Below are 20341 nucleotides of genomic sequence, written 5' to 3'. Positions count from 1 at the left end.
TCCTTTTCCCAAGCAAAGGGTCAAACAAGTCAGTTTGGGAAACACCATATTATTTCTGCCTGAGCTGCTTCTGTTCTGCACACATTCAAATATTAAGTAGAGACTGAAGATACACAGTGGGTTTGGCCTGATATTAAATTAAACAAAATTTTCCCTGTCTAGCAAAGCCTGCAGAAATTAGTTGCAACTGCACCTGGATGTGGAATACTGTAAGTATTAGGGAAATTTCCACGTCATACACTGGTTTAATGCATTACTGGCATGTACGACCTGTAAAATTCAGATGTGGATACAGATCCCAAGATTTAAGAAATATCCATATTTAGGGTTTGGGGTTGAGCTCCTCTCTAGTAAAAACTTATTCATTTTTGAGCACTTAATGATACTTTGCAACTACAGAGCTCTGCTATGACTCTTTACAGGTTGGAAAAACCCGGACCTTTCATTGTGTGAGTAACTCCTAAGATTACTGAAGGAATGTCCTACAGTCCGCCCATCTGACGCAAGGAGAGTGACATCCGGACGTGTCCAATTCAGCTTCATGCTGCCAAAAGCTTTTTCCAGCTTGGATTGAAATGTAAGGACACTTGGAATCAAACACAAATGATCTCTTTCGATTTCATCTACAGTGACGTAAGGTAAGGACTGCTTGCAACTTGAGCTTGACAGCACCCAGAGGAGTCAGTGCAGCATGTTGGTACTCAAGGCTACTCAGGTTCCCCTACACTGTTCCCTCAGCTCTGAGTTTTTTCAAGTACTTGCTGCCAGCTGCACTGAACGGCATACAGAAGAACAATATGCAACTAACAGACATCATTAGAGAAGAGTTATTTTTCTTATTAAAGAAAAGTTGAGAACTTTCACAATATCTTGAAACAGTGCTCAGAAATTACCTCTTCAGCCTGGAATCTATTCCTTCTTTAGGAACAAAACAACCCCAGCAATTACACGAAAAAGCCAAACTGACATAACTAAACCAAGGAAGCCTTTTATCTATTCACCTCACAAGGTTGTTTTCTTTTCTTTTTCTTTTTTCTTTTTCTTTTCTCTTAAACTACTTCTTAAAGGCTTGGAGAAAAAAAAAAAAAAAGCATTAGATGCTCTTTGCACACAGAACATTTATGACCTTGTTCAACTTCTTCAATATATTCCTTACTAATGCTCGCTGTATGAATGGATTCAGCCCAAGAAGTAGTAATATTGAGCTTTTTAATTGCTTTACACAATTAAATGCTAATGCTTCAATCATTAACAATAATGCTGAACACCATGCTTTGGAGCACAATGTAAGCAGTGTATTAAAAATAAATGCTTCACCAGATTCCTACCTTTTACTTTCTGTAAGTAGCTCAGAATAAGAAGCCTAAAAATAAATAGCATTTATTGTCCGCAGAGACATTGCTACAGAAAATAGCAGCAAACAACTGGTAGCCATGATTATAACCTCCACCCCTACAGCCTTCACAGAGCCTTTGCTTTTGCTGTTACTGTCTGTGTAAGCAGAGCAGAAGTGTCTGCTTCAGGGTGAGAGTTTTCTTGGAAATATTTACTATAATGAGGGAATTTTCTGTTCTTTTTCTTTTAATCACAACACTGTCCAGTTCTGAGACCTGAATTGATGTAAAAAAAAAATCCAGATGACATTTCAAGGAATTTAATAATCCGATGCCTTATTGCACTGCCTGGAGTGTGTTTCACATTATATTAAAATTATTGGCACCCAGTCGTGTTATGGCAAAACTAACTGACACCATACTTGGTTACAGCCGTTGCCACAACAGTAGTTATTTGGCAAGTGATGTGAAAAAGGACAAAATGCTATTGTGAACTTACACCAAGCTTTTATGCATTGTGGCCCTTGTTCATAAAGAGAAAAAAAGAAAAGAAAGGCCTTATTTTTTCCAGTGCAACCACAATTCAATGCTGAGTGTAGGTGTTTGACAAAAGAAGACAAAAAACATCTTATACTGACAGGCTATGAAAACCACAGGAGATGGAGAGAAAGAACAACTTTCCAGCAAGAAACACAGCTCAAACTTTGGGAAGTCAAGATGGGGTAGACTAGAAAAGCAAGGCCTGGAAATGCAAAGTGGCCCTTTTACCCATAAAGCAGCAGCAGTCAATGGCAACCTTGTGGAAAGCACCAAAGTAGATCTACACTGAAAAAGGCAAACTGTGTTTGGAAGGGACAGCCTGATGCACACCGGCAACTTTTCAAAATCAAGTCCTCGTGACAGTGGTGAGGAGACCTGGGTCTTCATGATTTCCTGATAAGTCCATACACATCACAGAGGGAAAGGCTTTATCTTTGACAACAATGCTCATGTTTCTCTTTTTTTTTTTTTCTCTCTAGAAAGAAGCTGGAAAGCTCGCCTTACCACACAGATGGTTTCCCATTAAATTAATCAACAACAGTGTTGGAACTCTGCTCCTTGAAAGGAGGCATGTCTCTGTGCCCATGTGAGCCAATAGAGGAAAAATCAGCTGCTATACATTAAGGAAAAAGTAACACATATAAACAAAAAACAAAACAAAACAAAAAACAAAAGGAAAAAGAAATTTCATCCAGTATTTAATTGTAAAAACATGGTGGGAGGGAAAGAGAACTAGCCTTCTAAATCAATTTAGTGATGTTGATGGTTATTTTGCCACAACTTAATGTTCTCTGGCACCCTTCCCATCTAATCAAGCTGTATGACCTACCATTGGTTCTGATGTCCATGGTTCTGAGACTCACAGTGTGCATTCATCCAAAAATGCAAAATTCAACAAGAGAAAATAGATAATTCTCACATGTGTCAAATGTTTAGCCATCGTCTATGTGAAAATGTCCTCACCACACAGAGAACTCATCCACCATGGGATGTCCAAGATGCAATAGGGATTTCCTCTTGCAAAAGCAAGGTATCTCACATGCATGCTTTTGACAAAGGCTGATTTGAATGGCAGCTAAAGGAAGATAAAATGTATGATCTACTCTTATCACATAACAATCTATAGAAAAGCAGGACTGGAATTTTTTTTCTCTTAATTTATACTAACAGTAGTTATAAGCATCCCACATGCAAGAAGTATAATTATAATATTTATTTACTTCCAACATGCGAGAAGAGACTAGAAAACATTTTAAAATATTTTTCCCTCCTCCTCTTTTATTCCCCACTTACTATTTAAATATGTCCCTGCAGTGCTTTTCCATACACAACAGCATTGCACTACATGTCCATGAAAAGTGCAAAGTGAAACTGAATATAAACAGAAAGTGACTGATCTCATTTCACTGAGCAAGAGGGTTGAAGGCCAGAAAGGAAATAAATTGCTTTAGGGGTGGGATGTTAAGCAAATATTTACACAATTTTCCAGTTTTTATCAAACATAAAATATAATCTAATAATCATCTAAGGAATGTTTTGAGAACATTTTCCCTTAAGTATTACTCAACATTTAGACATGGATGATCAAAAAGTGGAGACCCACTCCCACTAAGCATACAGCAGTATTTATCTCAAGTTCTCCCTAGTAGGAAAGATTATAAGGATTAGGTTTCAAGCTTGTGCAATTGTTTTTAGACAAACACAACAATACCAAATAAACTACTATTCCCCTGATGCTGTTAGAAAAAAAACAAAACACTAATGACAATTAAGACTGAAATAGAAGATGAGCCAAATAAGTAACAATGCAGGACAAAGACGCCTCCCTGAAAGATGCAATAGCATGAGAGTCATCAAATAGAGGGGTGGTGGTTTGCCACGAGGAGAGGCATTTTGTGGAGCCACTTCTCAGCTACCTTCCCACTGACAAGTCCATTCCTTTAAACAATGATTACAGATTCTCAGAGTTTGCATCAAATAAACACTTTCAGTGGGTTTCAAACTACAACTAATCTCAGAACTTGACAGTTTAGAGAGTAGGGTCAGGTTTAATAAGTCCTTCTAACCAACATGTATTATCCACAACAATATTATCCTATCCAATTTGTATGTAATTGAGCCACTGGAACAAGCGGGTAAAACAGAAACCCCACAAGCCAGTCTCTCTCTTTTTTTTTTCCCCAGTTTTTTTATCTGGTTTGCTGTGCACCTGCTCCTCTTACATGATTCAAAGAACTGAGCATTTAGGCATGATCTTTTCCATGGATTCAACAGACACAGAATTATAAGCATACTCACTTAGATTCCTCAAAGAGGAACCATTTGAAGGAACTGGCATGCGGGAGTTTAATTTTCCCTCTGCTTCATGGTAGACCTTTATTATATCATCAATAATTCAAAGACAACTGTTAAAATATGACCAAGCAATTACATCAGCCCAAGAGGTACTTCGTAATGAATACTGTTTATGAAGATGATGTTCTACAGCATTGTTACCACCTACCTCATTCAAACTACATTTTACCCTAACTTCCAACATGTGACTGCTAAAAGCAGCATCGCGTCCGTGGATGTTTTGACAAAATACAATTCAAATTTACACTTTTCTCGTCTTTTTAATCAGAAGCTGAACAGCAAAATAATGGAATTTCAAAGGATTACAACTGCATCTGTGGTCAGGAAGTTACTACGCATTGTGTGCATTCCTAGATTATCTTAATGGCTTTCCAAATTCTATAGTAAACTACATTTAGTCAGGAGAAGTAACTATATGCCAATCTTTGCCTCTCAGTCTATGTATCTCACCTCCATACCTTTTCTTAACAAGAAAATGCCAGCACTGTGATAGCAGGAAATCAAGTAAGGATATAAGGATATATAAGGATATATTCATTTGTAAGTAAGGATATATTTGTATTTGTGGAACCAAGTCAAATACACTTTCCTATCTGCAAAGCACCAAAAATGACACTCGAAGAAAGATGAGCAATGTTACCTGTAGGCCTCAAAATTATATTATTTGAAGAAGATGAGAAAGAACCTCTCCATTTTCATATCTGTGTGCTAAGGAGATCAGGTACGTGTTTGGTAATGGACTGTCACAGGAAATCAAATACCACATACTCCTCTAAGTTTAAATTCTTCCCATGCTTCTCTTTCACCCCTTTTAAATCCATTTAAGCCATGACTCCAAATCAGGACAGGCACTGCTACCAGTCAGCCCATCATTCTCAAACTCTCATCATGTTGTCATGTGAGGACCGTGTACAGATTAATTAAAGGCATTTGCCCTTGGAATACTTTACTGAGATATGGAACATTATCCTCATTTTAGAGATGCATAGAAACAGATGTGTCCGCAGATACTCAAGATATACTCAAGACAAAACTAGGATTCAAATGCTAGTGCTCAAATTTCTGATTGTTTCTCCTGGATTGGGATGGAGGAAAAAAATACCTCAATACTGCTGCAAGATTAGAAATGTGTTAGTGACAAAAAAAAGTATCACAAAATTATAAGGCAATAGATGAAAAGATTTTCCTTATCAGTGACTTTACAATGTACTTTGCTAGCTATATCTTGTTTGTACTCGCCAAGGGTATTTGGGGAAAACTGAAATCTCAAGCAGGCTCCTTTCTTTTTAGCTCACATACACAAAACTCATTCACCTCTACCTCTTGAATAAGACTGGGCTTAGCTGTTGTTTGTTTTTATCTGCTTGAGTATTGCTAACAATAAAACAAAATTTACAGTGCAAGCAGGTAACCTCTTGTCTCCAAAGTTTTTAAATCACTGAACATTCTCATATTTAATAATTCAGACTCACTTATCCAAATTTTTACCACTATAATAAGAGGGTCTTTATATTTGAGAGATGCCTTCACAAAAGTCTGCAGTACTGGATTTTCTGATACAGAGTGATTATGAAACCCCCTTTTGTTCTCATAACTTCATGATGTATATCTATAACTCTTCCTTGTTTGTGAAGATAAGACCAGCATTGTCTCTCTAAATACCATTTCAAAGGAAGATTCACAGTTGTTTGACTTTTGATCTGTGTAGTAACTAGCTCGACCACCTGCACTGGGTTCGAGCAGTTACTGAGCTTGCTTTGTACCATCTTATGAACACAGCAAGCCTTTCAAATCAGAAAGAGCTGATGTGTGAATACATCAATTTACAATGTAAATACAGGGTCAAACAATATGGACATCTTTAATGACCGAATATGTAAAGTGCATATATTGTTTACTGATTATATCATTAAATAAAACAGATGGCTCATATTCTCCATCCACCTACAGTGGATTAAAACACAATGGTGTAATAGTCTGGTAAGCTGGTAACATGAAACATTGCTTTGTACTGGTGTAGAAGTATAAATAGCTGTTCACAAATGAGGTACAAAGCTGCACTGCCACTAAGAATAATTAGTTTAAGGCTGTACTGAAAGAATGTTACCTTCACAATCAACACATGTGTGCCATTCTCACTGAAAACTGTATTTGAAAATACACAGCAATGACAAAAAGCAACAAGGAAGTTTCTCTGCATGGATAAAGTAGACCATACGCTTCTTATCATCTACACAAGACCAGCACACTTAGAATTATGTTTCACAAACAATTCTCTATTTACATGCACTAGATGCAGCTATAGTAAGCAAGTCATAGAAACTTATAGAAACATAAAGAATTTCTACTGGGAGGAAGGCAGGCAGTTGGTGCAAAAATAATATTATAAAGCATTTTGGAAGCATATTCAAGAAGAAAAATATCTGTTTGTGTCTTGAACTATCAGTAGATCTACTGAACAGGACAAGGTAAAGATTTTGCTCAAACTTGCAAATGTTACGTAAACCTTCCAGATTATGGTTTAGTTAATATAGTGAAGTCCAAGCTAAACAAAAGTTTTTGGGTAATAATAAATGCTACACAGTGAGTTCCTGCATACCACATTAATGCTCATGGAAAAACGTTAATATTTGCAGAAGGCATACAGGTCGCTGAAGAACTCTTCTGTAATGTTTTTAAACTAGAAAGTACTGATGTTTCTTGCATATGGACAACATTTGAAGTAAAATAACGTGCTCATGCGTAGATCGCTATCATAAATGAATCAAGCCATCCATTACAGAAATCCATAGCTCCGTGTCATTTTGAACACATTCATTTCAAGAGACCACCTCATGAAATTTCCAGTAGTAAAGATTGCCAAACTTAATAAAATAATAACAACAAGTCATAGCTCTTATCAAAATCCTTCAAATATTTTTTCAAGTCTACAAAGAAAGCAACTAATAAAGTGAACTTAAAATCTGAGTGATAGTCACAAATCTAAAAGCATTAATCTAAAAGCACTAGTTTCAAAAGATTCTCCTTTGTATTATTCTAGAACTATCTGAAACAATTTTATTCTTTTTAATCAGTTACCTTAGAAGTACACATATATTATAAAGAACATAAATTTCAGCGTGTATGAGCATTTGCCTGCCATTTCCATTTTGTTCCATTTCCAAACTAGCTTTTCTTTACCTTCCTGATTAGCTTTGATCATCCCATATTACTTAAAATATAAGAGACAGTAAAGTTTAGCAAATTTTCATCTTTCTTACTGTTACGTAGACTAAACAATCTCTCATTGTAAGACCACACATTCTAATTCATGACTTTGTTATTCTTTTGGCAGATGCTCAGCAGGTTAGCAATGTGTGAACATTGTTTTTGCAGAGTTTTAACGGTCCAATACAACATCAGTACATGCTACACAAGGGCATAAATTCTCCTTCAGTTTTGATCTTGTCCCCCAGCAGTGCTAATTTATCTGCAGCAGACTGTAAGTGACTCTGTTTTCCCTTAGCTGTTGATGTCTCAGTCATCATTTATGGCCTTCTTTGTAAAACGACAACATTGAACAACTCACACTCCACCCCAATAAACTTTGCTCAAACAAACAAACAAATCTTCCTTCAGTAATAGGGCTACAGATGACCAAACTATTCACATGTGTGACTTGTAAGTTCAGTTAAGTAGCCTTTGTGGTAGAATGTTAGTGATTGACTTGAACAAAAACTGCATCCAGCAAATCCGGAACTTTCCTTTGTTGCAGATGTTGGTCATTTAAGCTCCTATGTCCCTTGAGAGCAGTCAAAACTGACCTCTTAGCAAAAGCTGGATTGAGAACAATCTAATCTAGAAGATGAGTTAATAAGGACAAGATCCTGATATGATGATACTTTTAAATCAGTTTGATGTCTTTGTTTAAAGACAAATTCCTTTGTGCAATCAGAAAAAAGGAAAGATGGATTATAATTTTTTTCTGAAGAGAAATTCTATCACAATTTCTATCAAGTATGGGAAAAAAGTGCCAAATGCTACTGGACATCAAACACAGAAGGCAAAAAGGTGCTTATTCACCTGATAAAGACTAACAACGATTCCAGCAGAGAACTGCCAGAAGCCTAAGCAGGCAAAACAACTTCCATTCCCACCATTTCTCTCCAAATACCAGATCAGTCTGAAATATCAGTGTGTGTATGGGAAAGGGGTGAGAAGTAAGTTAAACAAAAACTCTGACGTTTGACAGCATTATTACCTTTTTCTTAAAACATTTAGAAATGCCGTGATATGTTTAACCTCTGTATTTTGTCAGTCTTGTGTAAGTTTCAAATATTACTTTTATTCAGCTGAGTGCACAGACTACTTTTCATTCAGGAACACATCATGAGAACAATTCTGTTTGGAGTCTGTAATTGCAAAGCTCACTGATACCTTTGCATGTAGCTGTTCTTTGGAGAGGCTTAGCTTCTAGGATGTGCCTTTTAGAATACTATCCAGTTCTACCATTTTTGCATTTCCAAATCCTAACAAGAAACCTGACTTGATGGAAACTTGAAAATATAATTTAATTTTATACACTATTATTTGTGTCCTTTAATTCTTTAAAAGTGCAGCAGAAATCTCCACAGCAGAAGTCACGGGCCTTAACAAGCAAGGCTGTGACAGTGCACAAAAGTCTCAACATGCACCAGTAAGTAAACGCTGTCTATCCAGGAAGATAGACTTGGACTAAGCAGTAGGGAAAACTTGGAAGAGCTTGACTAAGGAGAGAAGGAATGTTCATCAGCCAGAGAAGAGGCCGGAAGAATATCTGTCAGGATTGATTCAGGGATAGTCAGTTTTCTCTCAACACAAAGTGATGAAATTTTCAGAGACCACTCCCAAGATGGTTGTATTTCTTTTCTTTTTGGCAACTTTGTGGACTAAAGTGAAATGACCCATGTGTCAAGACAATCATGCAAATCTCTGATGAGAAAACACTAAATTTAGAAATTTACAGCTTAAACACTGGCAGTAAATGGAATACGTAAAATCTGGCATATGTTGCTCTTTGACAGTTATGGTGTGAGTAGTCTTAAGAACATGAACCTCGATTTACTGCTGGCCTTAAGAAGCTTGACTTCATTGATTTCTGAAGAGTTGTCACCAATTATTTCAGCAATTACCTATGTCAGCTTTGGCTAACAGGTTCCTTGCTTCACATAAACAATCTGACCACATTCAGAATATTTTCACCGCTTTCACTCTTCCTGAATATTGTGTCAGAGAGAACTCACCCAACTGGAAACTGCTTGTACCTACTGCAAGAAAGCACTGCACTGATTATGCTGATATGAGACTTGCCTTCTCATGAAAGCATGTCACAGGACATCTACTGCGGTTCAGACAAGTCAGTGCTGACTGTGAAATGCCTCTTGTTTCACTCATGACACAGAGTACTGTGAACCTTTTTAGGCTGTAGTTGCTTAATGATAGTCAACATATCTCAATATGTCAATATCACAAACGGTTACATGCTATTTAACCCATTATGATGCTTTACATTCTTGGTATATGCAGTTTAAGACTAGCTTGGATAATTATCCATTGGGACCCTGCTTTCCTGCAGAAACACAACTGTGCTAATGGTAATGCTCTTTCCAGCTGTTCAGCCGGACACAAGTAGAGAGAAGGAGGGGCAAATGAGATAGTAATTCCAGATGATAGAAAAGAGGGAATGGCAAGAGCAGAACAAAGGCTATTGTATATTTTAAAAGAAATGAAAAAAGTGAATTAGAAATATTGTCCGAAGAATGAGGAGAGCCTTGCTCATAATGGACTTAGTGTAGGCAGTCTGACACATGGATAAAGCTTTCCAGAAAAGTGAAAAATAAAACAAGGCTACAAAATAAACGCTTCTGTCTCAGTCAATGAAGGACATATCCTTCTAAGATTGTGCTTAAGCATAAGGAGTTTAAAGCATGGGCTCTATTTTATCCTATTCATTGAAATTATTAAAATGTGAAGATCAATCATTATGTTCCTTTTCTTTTTCCAGGTCTAACATAAACTTAACTCTAACACTCATGCTGCTGAATACAATGGTTTGTGAAGGATAAGGTAGCATTAAACTAATCATAGCTACACGCTTTAAGTGTTGAAGTTATTCCTTTGCTATGAGACATTCGGTACTTTCAGTATAGTTCTTGGTATTCTCCAGGTACGCTGCTTGCTGCAGCTTTAGTGGTTTCAGAACAGCTTAAAAGGCTGCTACATCTCCCACAAAACATCAACAGCAAGTATTTCTAACACCTAATGAAAATAAAGACTGATTTTTCAAAAGCATTGTGGAAACAACATACAGAACACTATCCAACAAAGATAAGCCACATTTAGAAAATGGCTCTTAAATGATTATTAAAGACCAAAAAAAATAGTAATAAAAAAGCATTTTACATGTAGGTAAATATGTCCTACCTACACTGAGAACAGGCAACTCGCAGTGTCCTACGCTATTTTAAAGTTCCTGCTATTTAGACCTAGATGTACATTTCATCTTCTTTAGTCAGACTGCTAACAAGTAGTGCTCTCACTGACAGTAAGCTCTAAAACACCCAGTGAATATTTTTTACGGTTGCCACTTAATAATAGAATTATTATGGACAGGGTTGCTCTGAAAACGGCCTTGGCCAGGGAGCACTGTAAAAGCTGTATTGCCCCATGAGATGACACAGAATTGTTCTGCTACTCACTCTTCCCTTATTCAGTGTTCCTAAAGTTAAGAGAATTGCTTCTCTGGTTTAAGTTAACCATATGCATTTTCCTGAATCAAGGTCTAAATTACTGAAGTAAACAGTTGCAGCTGTAAATATTTAACACAGAGCAGACATGTTGCAAAAGGATTTACCATTCAATCATTTTTCACTGTAGAAATGCATCTTGAAGTAAAAATAGAAATACAGTTTTGTACCAGAATGATGCTGAAACAATTTCTACTCAAACTTCTTTTGGCTTGAGACCAAATATGCAAAGTTCCTGCTGGAGAATAATTTCTCTATTAGCATGAAAACAAGGCAAATTTAACTGTATGTTAAACTTCACTTCAGCAGTTGTGGTCTGCTGTGACTGATATTGAGATAAGCCTTAGCTCAGAATTAGAAAATACATGGAATGGAAACAGAGATCAGTAAGGAAATAAGGAAAAACTGGTAACACTCAGTACTGCTTTCAGTTTGTTTTAACAGGGAGATGACAGACTAATCCTCTACATATTGAAATGTGGGTTTTGTGTTCAAGGAAGAAGACAGAAGAGACCATAATTAACTCTTTATGTCTCCAGGAGAGTGAGTAAGCAAATAAGTCTTGTGCATCAAATGCTAAATGGTCATGCCACCAAATTAAAGGGGAGACGCAGAATACTTGAGATTCTAAGGAGTTTCCTCTGAAAGTTAATTCTAAAACAATCACATTTTGAAACACACTTAGGACCAGAGGCATTGGACAAAAGTGGGATGATGGGAAATATCCATTTGATACCTGGAAAAGTTGCTTATTTCACTATTGCTTGAACAGACCGCTCAGAGAGGTTTTGGTATCTCCATCCTTGGAGGTGTTCAACACTTGACTGAAGAAGTCTCTGAGCATTCTGCTCAATTTAGACCTGTTTTGAGCAGGAGGTTGGACTAGATGACTTCTAGAGGTTCCCTCCAAATTCTCATATAACTTTATGAGATGCTGAATAATAACTATGCGGTCTAGACTTCCTTGGAGTTCCATAATACAAGGAAATTTGACTAGAAGTAATGCAGGATGTTAAACTACTCAGAAAGAGTGAAGGAACTTGACTAGAACTAGCTTGGAGAGGTAGGTATTCCTTGTTTCTGGTTGTAGTCATATTGGTCATGCACCTGCAGGCAGGCCATATAATTTGACAGCTGAACACTTGCTGCTCCATTCCCATCAGTCAAAGATAATGCTTCTGTCCTATCTGAAATCAGTATTTAGATATTTTCAGTAGCGCAGAAATGTTCATGAGCTTTTCAAAGCATCATTGATAACTCAGAAATTATCTTCTAAGTGGTTCTGAAACATGAAGATCAAAAGAGAATTTTTAGCATAAAAAGTTCCTATTCAGCGAGACAGAATAAAATATTGTTCTGTAGAGCAGTAGATATTATTCTATCACATTTTTCTGCAATTTGGAGGGAGGTAGAGAGTATTTATCTGCTAATGAGATAAGGATTCAGATCTACTGAAATTTTTATCTCGCTACTGTTAGGTTTGTTTTTTACCCACTGAGTGCCTTGAAGGTTGTCCAATTCTTTTTTTTTTTTTTTTTTTAATTATTTTTTAAAAGCTCTTATAGGCTGTTGGCTTAGTATCTGGGCAAATAACGGAAGATCTTTCAGAACATATTCTCTTTTGCTTCTTTCTAACATAGTGTGCACTCCCTAATTCATATTGGTGTAGAGGCCAAAGGATAGATGTTTGAGGTGGCAACATCACACCTAAGATGCCATTTTCTTATCTTAAAATCATCATTTGAAAATTCTGTAACTGAAACTACTCAGAGCCTCTGTTATAATCTCACTGTTCTAAAGAGGAGACATAAAATATCAGGTTGTCCACAGCTCTAGATTCATGTAAAAGGAAATGATTAATGTTTTGACACTATCAACATGCTGATATTACCGCAGTAATGAGGTGCCACAAGTAGAACATTCCAGTTTAAAGCTATCTCATTAGGTTTTTGGTTTTTTTTACAGAAAAGAAAAAAGAATATTAGAAATAGTTACAAGCAAGAAGGTTTTTAAAAGGTTGTCAGAAAAATTTCCTGACCTATATATGTAAAATACCAGGAGATAAAGTCCAGTAAATAAACCTGGCTACTTAAAGTCACTAGAGAACCAAACTGGGATAGGAAGACTTCTGCCTGTTCTATCAGTGATTTCTTCAGTGACCCACAGCAATTAATAAATCTTATCCCCATATTCATTCCCTATCTCCATAATTATTATTATTATTATTTTATTTTTTTTTTACAAAGTGAATAATTTCACTCTCATTTAGAATCCTACCTATTTAAACATCTGATCTCTTAATATGTTTGGCCACACTCAGAAGAGATGTTATTTTACCCTTCTCAGAGAGTAAAAACAGTAGTAAAAAAAGTAGTTTGGTTCTGATGAGCAGACTGCTAGTCTGGCATTCAACTTCACACACATCAGAAAATACATACTGTGGGAGCAGTAACTAAGTTGAGCTACATTCAGCTTAACATTACCTTTTCTGTATGATTATGATGTGAAGAATAGTCCTCCAGCATTTTTCCTTATTGGTTCCAGTAATTAAGTGAAACACTGTGTAGTAGTTACTGAAGTATGCAAAATTAGGATAACACTGCCAATCTGTGCTAATTATTTTTTGTACAGTTGTATTTATCTAATTTGAGCAGATTTCTTAGGTTTTTCATGATTATTCTTTTGACTAAACAATATTGGGATGATGCTGAGGCTGGGATAATGCTTCTAGTCAACATCCATAGAGCAAATCAATTTCACCTTGGATCTATCTGTTATATGTTTTTACAAAACATCCTGAGAATCTTCTCCTGCAAGCTGCATCTATATCAAGGCATTTCATTTGACATGTTCACCTGAACAGAGCCTAAATCCTAACCTTCCTCTCATCCAGATGGGTGAGCCAGCTCAATATTTTAGTTAAAGAAAAAGGAACTTCAGTGCCTTTTTCACACACAGAAACACGTTATCTTGGCTTTCGACTGCGTAATCCTTTTGTCTGAAAACAAGAACCCAAGTATATTTCAGAGAGATCATATTTTTCATGTGGTTTATGGAACACTTATAAACTGGGACTCCTAACTGCGATTCCCAAACACAAAACAAAGTCAAAGGTTACAGCATATGTTTTTGCTTCAGCTTCTCCAAATTACTTGCAAATGTATTCAAACACAATATGAGGAGATACTTTATTTTGTTGAAAACAACAGACTACAGGGTGCTGCAAAAAAGGCTGAGGTACCTCAAGCATAAACATGGAAAGAATACATTGGTTCAGAAACCCATAAATCCTTATTTGAATCTGCCAACCTGAAAGCCAAGTAAGGCTCGAAAAAACTATTTTTCCTAAATGCTATGTCTGATTAAGCCATACTATTAAATGACAGCTGAACTTTAACATTAATATGATATTATTTAAATAACTGCATGATTTTTTTTTTACACTAAAATGATGAATGATTTTTGGACAGCTCAATTGACATAAAGCAAGAAACCCCTTTAATGAGATTTGACAAAATGGAGACATATGCAGAATATTTGTTACAGCTCATGTCGCAGGGTCCTTCCTGGGGAGACTTGGGTTGGGTTCTATCTTTTCTTTCTTTCTTTTTTTTTTGTATTTTAGTTTGATTGTCTACGGGCACTGAACCATCCCTTTCAATTGCCGCTTCCTTTCTCCATGGATTTTGAATTTAGCTCTTGTCATTTACATATTACTCTTAATCAGAGAATTTTATATGTTAGTTTGGAGCTGGAATTGCAAGAAATCTGTGGAATGAAGGCATCAGGTTCAGTCCTTTCAACCTTTGTCAACTGGGTATACAAAGCACTAACAAAGACATTTGTCGGAAAAGACTTATATAGAGATAAAGCTTGCACTACAGAACAACTTAATATATTCCAGTTTGGCAGTTTTCCAAGACAAGTGATAAATCTACAACTCTGTTAAAATTTACTCTAAAGCTAATTGCAATGACCAAACATGCATTGTAAAAGCCCATGAGAAGAATAATTTCACAGTGAACTCTTCTGAGGATGCTATGTACCCCTTTAAAACTGTACGTTCATGTCACCCAACAACATCACCTATTAGAGCAAGGCGCATCCTCATCAGGAAGATGAATACGAATGCAGAAATATGGACATTACACCTAAGTCTGAGCGCTGCTTCCCTGTGTAAAGAGGACACATCCAGAGATGGCACTCAAAAAATCTGTCTTGGAAGGTATTGACATACTATTTAAGGTAGAGAGTAATCATGGGTGACTCCCACGCTGTGATCCCACATAGATTTTTAGTATGTTGCAATTTTTTTCTCTCCATATAATCTAGCTTTACTGCCACAGACAGTTTGTATAACATCTAAACCTTGAAACAAACATGCTGAAAACATGGAGTTGTACAATGTGTCTGCCCGTTCGATTCAAACAGAACTGATCACCTTAACCTTTTCTCTGTGTATAAATTTAGATAGCTCCGAAAAAACGACAAACTTCCTCACATGCAATCTTTACAGCTTTAAAAAAAAATAAATAAATAAAAAATCTTAAGAATACTCAAGAAAAAGGAATGCAGGAAATGATCATCAAAAAGCTTAATTTTAGAACACACCAAAAAAGCCCAAATACAAAGAAACAAAGATGAGAAATGGTTGAGCAAGGGGTAATCCCTCAGGCTACAGAAAATTCTTTCCATAGCTGTGATAAAGCCTTCTATCTAACCTGCCTGCTCCATTATCACAATTTATTTGAAGTAATTCCACATAGCAGCCCAAGTAAAAAAAGTCAGGTAAGTCAGCAAAATGCAGAGGCTGAATGAAAAGTAAAAAGAAAGGCACAGAGGAAAAGGGGGGAAAAAAAGAAAGAGTGGAAGTGTCCCTACCTTAGCCTTACCTTCGCAACATCCCTGTCAGTATCCTGGAGCTCTTCCCCAGGTTTGCATCTGTTTCTCTAAGCTGGGGAGAAAGGAGTCCTGTTAAAATTAAATGTCATATGAATGCCATTTTGTACAAAGAATGCAGATTTCTTCTGTCAGTTTGTGGTCTTCAGTTTGAGCCTATGACAAACTCAGGAGTAATAAAGCCACCAAAGTTCTGAAATTTAAAGAGGTTTTGTTTGGTTTTCATTTTCATAGAGATGAAACATGGAAGACAAGACACTGTGGCAACAAAGATAAATCAAGATATAGAGGAAAAGCCTTATGAACAATGTGTTGAGGGTAGACGTGTTTGAAACTTGATGACCCCCTGAGATCATTTCCAACACAAGCCATTCTAGACACTATACAGATTGGTATCTGTAATGGTAATTCCCATTGAAATGCACTATGTACACTGGTTATGGACATTAGGGAGTGCATCAAGGATAGCCATGTGCTGTGTTACTGATGCTTTAAGAAAGGAAAACTGAACACATCTTTCACTGTTTTTCAAAGTCATCTGCTTAAAGAAAAGGCAGTAATACAGAACAGTGTCATTTTACTGATGCTGTGTTAAAAAATATACCCACACTGTCCCTTAAATAGAAAACCTGTGACCTTACAGCAGTGTTTTTAGCACTTTAATAGGACATAGGAGAGCTACATGGACAGCTTAACTTAATTAGCTGCATTGTTTTACAGTTCAGAAGTCATGCAAAATAGGTAAAGCCACAACTGAATGGAAAGCAAAATTGGGGACACTAAGAGTATGATTATAAAGAAAATGAAATTCATATTAAAATAGAACAATAATTTCTGTTCTTCTTTGAAAAGAATTAAATGCTTCTATTTTTGTGCCTGCTAATATCTCACAAAAGGCAGTCTAGAAATTATGATCTACAGATCACACAAAGAATTGTGTTTCTCTCCTATTGCCACTTTTGCTGGTAGCTAATGGAGAGACATCTTCGAACTTTCCAGAGAACTCTGAACCTAGGAGACATCTAAATGTGCAAAAAGGGATAATGTAATTATTGTCAAATACAAAATAGCAGGAACCACCACTTCTGATATGCCTCAAAACACAGCTGTGTGTACATACATAAAAACATTTTTCTTGCAAAAGCTGAATATTTACCTTTTCATTATCAAATCAGATTGAAAGGATTATCTGAATCATTGCCTTATTAGTGAAGAAATTTTGTTGTAGAACACAAAATGAATTTTGTGTTACAAATCCACTGCCAAGAAAAGCGGCAGCCTTCCAATAACAAATCACCTTCACCATAACAATCCACAATTATATCTTGAATATATGCATAACAGCAATATTAAAAGCAGTTGCTATTCTGGAGCCTAATATTGTAAATATCTACTACCAGATTTAATGCTTATTATGGAAATCACTAGTTGCATTGAATGGCACAAAGCCTTTATGTGTAATTTCTTCCTTGTTCTTGGAAGAAGTAATAAGGAAATACCAAGCAGAAGCTGAGATGGGATAACACCAACCAAGATCTTAGCTCTTAGCAATATTGTGTTCAGTGGGAAGGCTTGCACTGAGACCAGAGCTCTGCATTTATGCGGCATGATGGAACAAAGATGAGCATTATATTGTGGGAAGGTCATTCCCTCATTTTTTTCCTAATTCATCTAGATAATTCAAGCTCCAGAAAAGCTGCTTAGCCCAGTTGGACACAAGTAAGAGGAAAAAAAAATCTACCACAATAATTTCTAAAAGGCTCATAGGAAACCAAGTTCTTACTTGTGCTAGAAGGGAATCTGAAGCACAAATGTGTGCTTTACATTAGTCTTTTATCATTCATAAAGATGCATTTAGCACTTGGGGCTTCTCACAGAAAAGTAGCTCTCTCCTTTTTACCATTATATGTTTGATCCTAACTTTCCTCTCTTGCTGCAGGATTCCACCTGACAGCTGGAATGAGTTCTGATAGTTAGGAGGAGAGCCTTGGAGGTGTGATAAAGTCCTCTAAGCAGGACAACCTCACACTTTTATGGTGATAAAAAACAAAAACAAAATACATCACAAAGTAAGCAAAAGAAATGCTAATGTAGAAACAAATGTACAGACTCACTTGGAAGATCCCAAGAGAACAGTAAAAAAACACACAACCATAAACATTTTCAAGCTGTAAGTCTGTTTTTATTTAAAACTGAATTATCTGATGGTAGTTACTCCATCATGTCTTTACCAATACCAGTGCACTGCAGAAGCCAAAGAACCGGTAGTGGGCAAAACTCTTATGTGGAACAGAATGACAATTTATTGCTGCAGTAAAACCCTTTTGAAAGATGGTTTAATATTAATCATGGCCGATACACATGGTGTGCAAGAAAGCTTTTAAACATAGTAATAATAAGAAGAAAAAAGGAAGGAAGATGAGCAAGACGCATACACTGATATCCTGTCTACCTTAAACACATTTTAATTTTAGGCTTTGTAAAAAAAATCTTTGAGAGTCCTGCATGGTGTAGTTAATCTCTCTGGCTCTCATAGCTGAGCTTTTATCCTTTCTCTTTGGCTTAAAAAAATTAAGGAACAGTTTAGGGAGTTCCTCTTTCATGGTTGTTATTATATGTGTAGTTTACCCTGGACACCATCTTAATTTATTTCAAATAACAGCAGTTATTTATGGATTTTCTTTTCATTCAAAAATTTTACTCTGCAGACAGGAACAGTCAAAATATGTAGGTTTAACCAAACTAAACAGACACTATCATTTAAATTTTGCTCATAAGAAAAAAATTATCTAATCGTTACAAGATTCAGCTGCTAAGAACTGACCATTGTGTCCAAGCTTTTAGATGACAAGTTTGTTCCCCAGCTGAAAGGATAATGCCTGAATGTACTCAGTGTAAAGCCATTATACAGTGATAGAACAACTTCTGCCCTGGTCCTTAAAAAACCTCCACAAAATGGAAAACTTGGAAAGTTATCCAAGATCATTCTTGATGTTACATTTGAATTCACAAACAGATGTGTTACTCTGAATTCCCCAAACAAAATAGCTCTGTGGCACATAATAGGATCTTGGAACTTGAGATCTTCCACTTATGATGAGATCTTTTGCAGAACTGTGAACAGATGCACTTTCCTAGAATACTCCTAAGTTTCCCATCAAAGAAATTTGCTTTTCATGCAGAAGGCAAACAAATGCAAAGTTTATTCTATGAACTACGTGTATATGGAGTTATTAGAACTATTCTTCCTCTAACTTTCATGAGGATTTTTTTGATTCAGCAGAAATAGATACACATTATCCATCTTCATTGCTCAGGTTTTATTTGTCCACATAGAAAAAGAAAAGCATCTCTGACTTAGCAGTCACAAGGGATTGAGGACTGGAGAGGAAATGACACAGATTTGCCTGAACAACCCTTGGTAAATGCTCACAACCCTTTTACTTAACAATTCAGTTATACTTAACGTTTTAAAGTAGCTTATGCCCAGAACTTTAAAAACCAGCTGGTACAGCTGACAGAAAATGCCTCATTAAAGCTGTCATATGGGGTTTCACCAATCAAAGCTATCCAGGTAAAGAAACTCCCTGGGACAGATCAGGGAGTTCTCTTAAGTGGTATTTATCAGAGAGAGGCCTGTGAGAGACTTAGCTTTGGCAAAATTGGACACTCAAGAGAACATCTGATCAATGTGTCCTGCACAGAAAGGCTCAGATGCAGTCACAACTGGTTCTGGGAGAGTTAGCAGAGCTGGTAAGATCTTTCCGAAACTCTGTGAGCAGAGATCAGAGCCAAAGGGTCAAATCTTTGAGACTGAGGTTCAGAGATGTTGTATGAGTTGGTTGGGATGGGCAATTGGGCACCTTCACTCAATTCTACAAAGTAAAGATGATTCCTGCAGAGGCAACATAAGCCAAAAATGACAGAAATCTTTCTGACTGTAGTGACAGAGTGGCAGTATAGAAAACTAAAATACAGAAAGACATGTTGACTTTACCTATGTAATGCTGAGAAAAGGAGGAATCTATCACATACTTCCTCATAAGGCAAATAAAACCTGAGCAATGAAAATGGCTCTACAGCTATTAAGAGCAGCAGATGATCAATTATTTTCAGCTAAATCACAATATGAACTTTGTTTCATAGAGTCCAAGAAGTCACTGCAATGGACACTACAATAAATCCTTCAAAGGACAGAAAGAGGATCTGATTGTGTGTGATGGCAATGACAGAAAGCTTGCTTCCAGCAGTGTGTTTGGTGACTTCAGTGTGACTCCCTGGGGGAGCCCATATAAGACACTTCCTAAGTGCTTTGCTGCAGATGATGATTACATCTTACAATAGCAGCTGATTTATACAAAACTAATCAATATGCTGGACTATTTTTTGCATGCACAGCAAACTTGCCTAAAGCAAATAAAATCTGTGACCAGCAATTATTTATTATCA

General features: G+C 36.5%; 1 protein-coding gene across 8 annotated transcripts in view; it reads right to left on the bottom strand.

Annotated features, from left to right (window-relative positions):
• The window catches only part of VTI1A (vesicle transport through interaction with t-SNAREs 1A), a 242718-nt gene that overhangs the window by 80241 nt on the left and 142136 nt on the right, over window positions 1-20341 (bottom strand). For 3 of the 8 annotated variants that reach the window (XR_001556172.2, XM_015867333.2, XM_015867334.2), the window contains one exon: window positions 15886-15947. Coding sequence is in view for 7 of the 8 variants with exons in the window: in XM_015867333.2 (XP_015722819.1) it covers window positions 15886-15947 (62 nt within the window). In the remaining variant the exon portion in view is untranslated. Of the gene's footprint in view, window positions 1-15874; window positions 15965-20341 lie in introns of all 8 variants that reach the window. The other 5 variants (XM_015867339.2, XM_032445447.1, XM_015867337.2 and 2 more) reach the window with 3 other exon arrangements.

Source organism: Coturnix japonica, chromosome 6 (genome assembly GCF_001577835.2).
Source record: "Coturnix japonica isolate 7356 chromosome 6, Coturnix japonica 2.1, whole genome shotgun sequence".
In the NCBI taxonomy this organism is placed as follows: domain Eukaryota; kingdom Metazoa; phylum Chordata; class Aves; order Galliformes; family Phasianidae; genus Coturnix; species Coturnix japonica.
The sequence above is the reverse complement of the archived record's forward strand: the minus strand, read 5'-3'. Positions and strand labels throughout refer to the sequence as shown.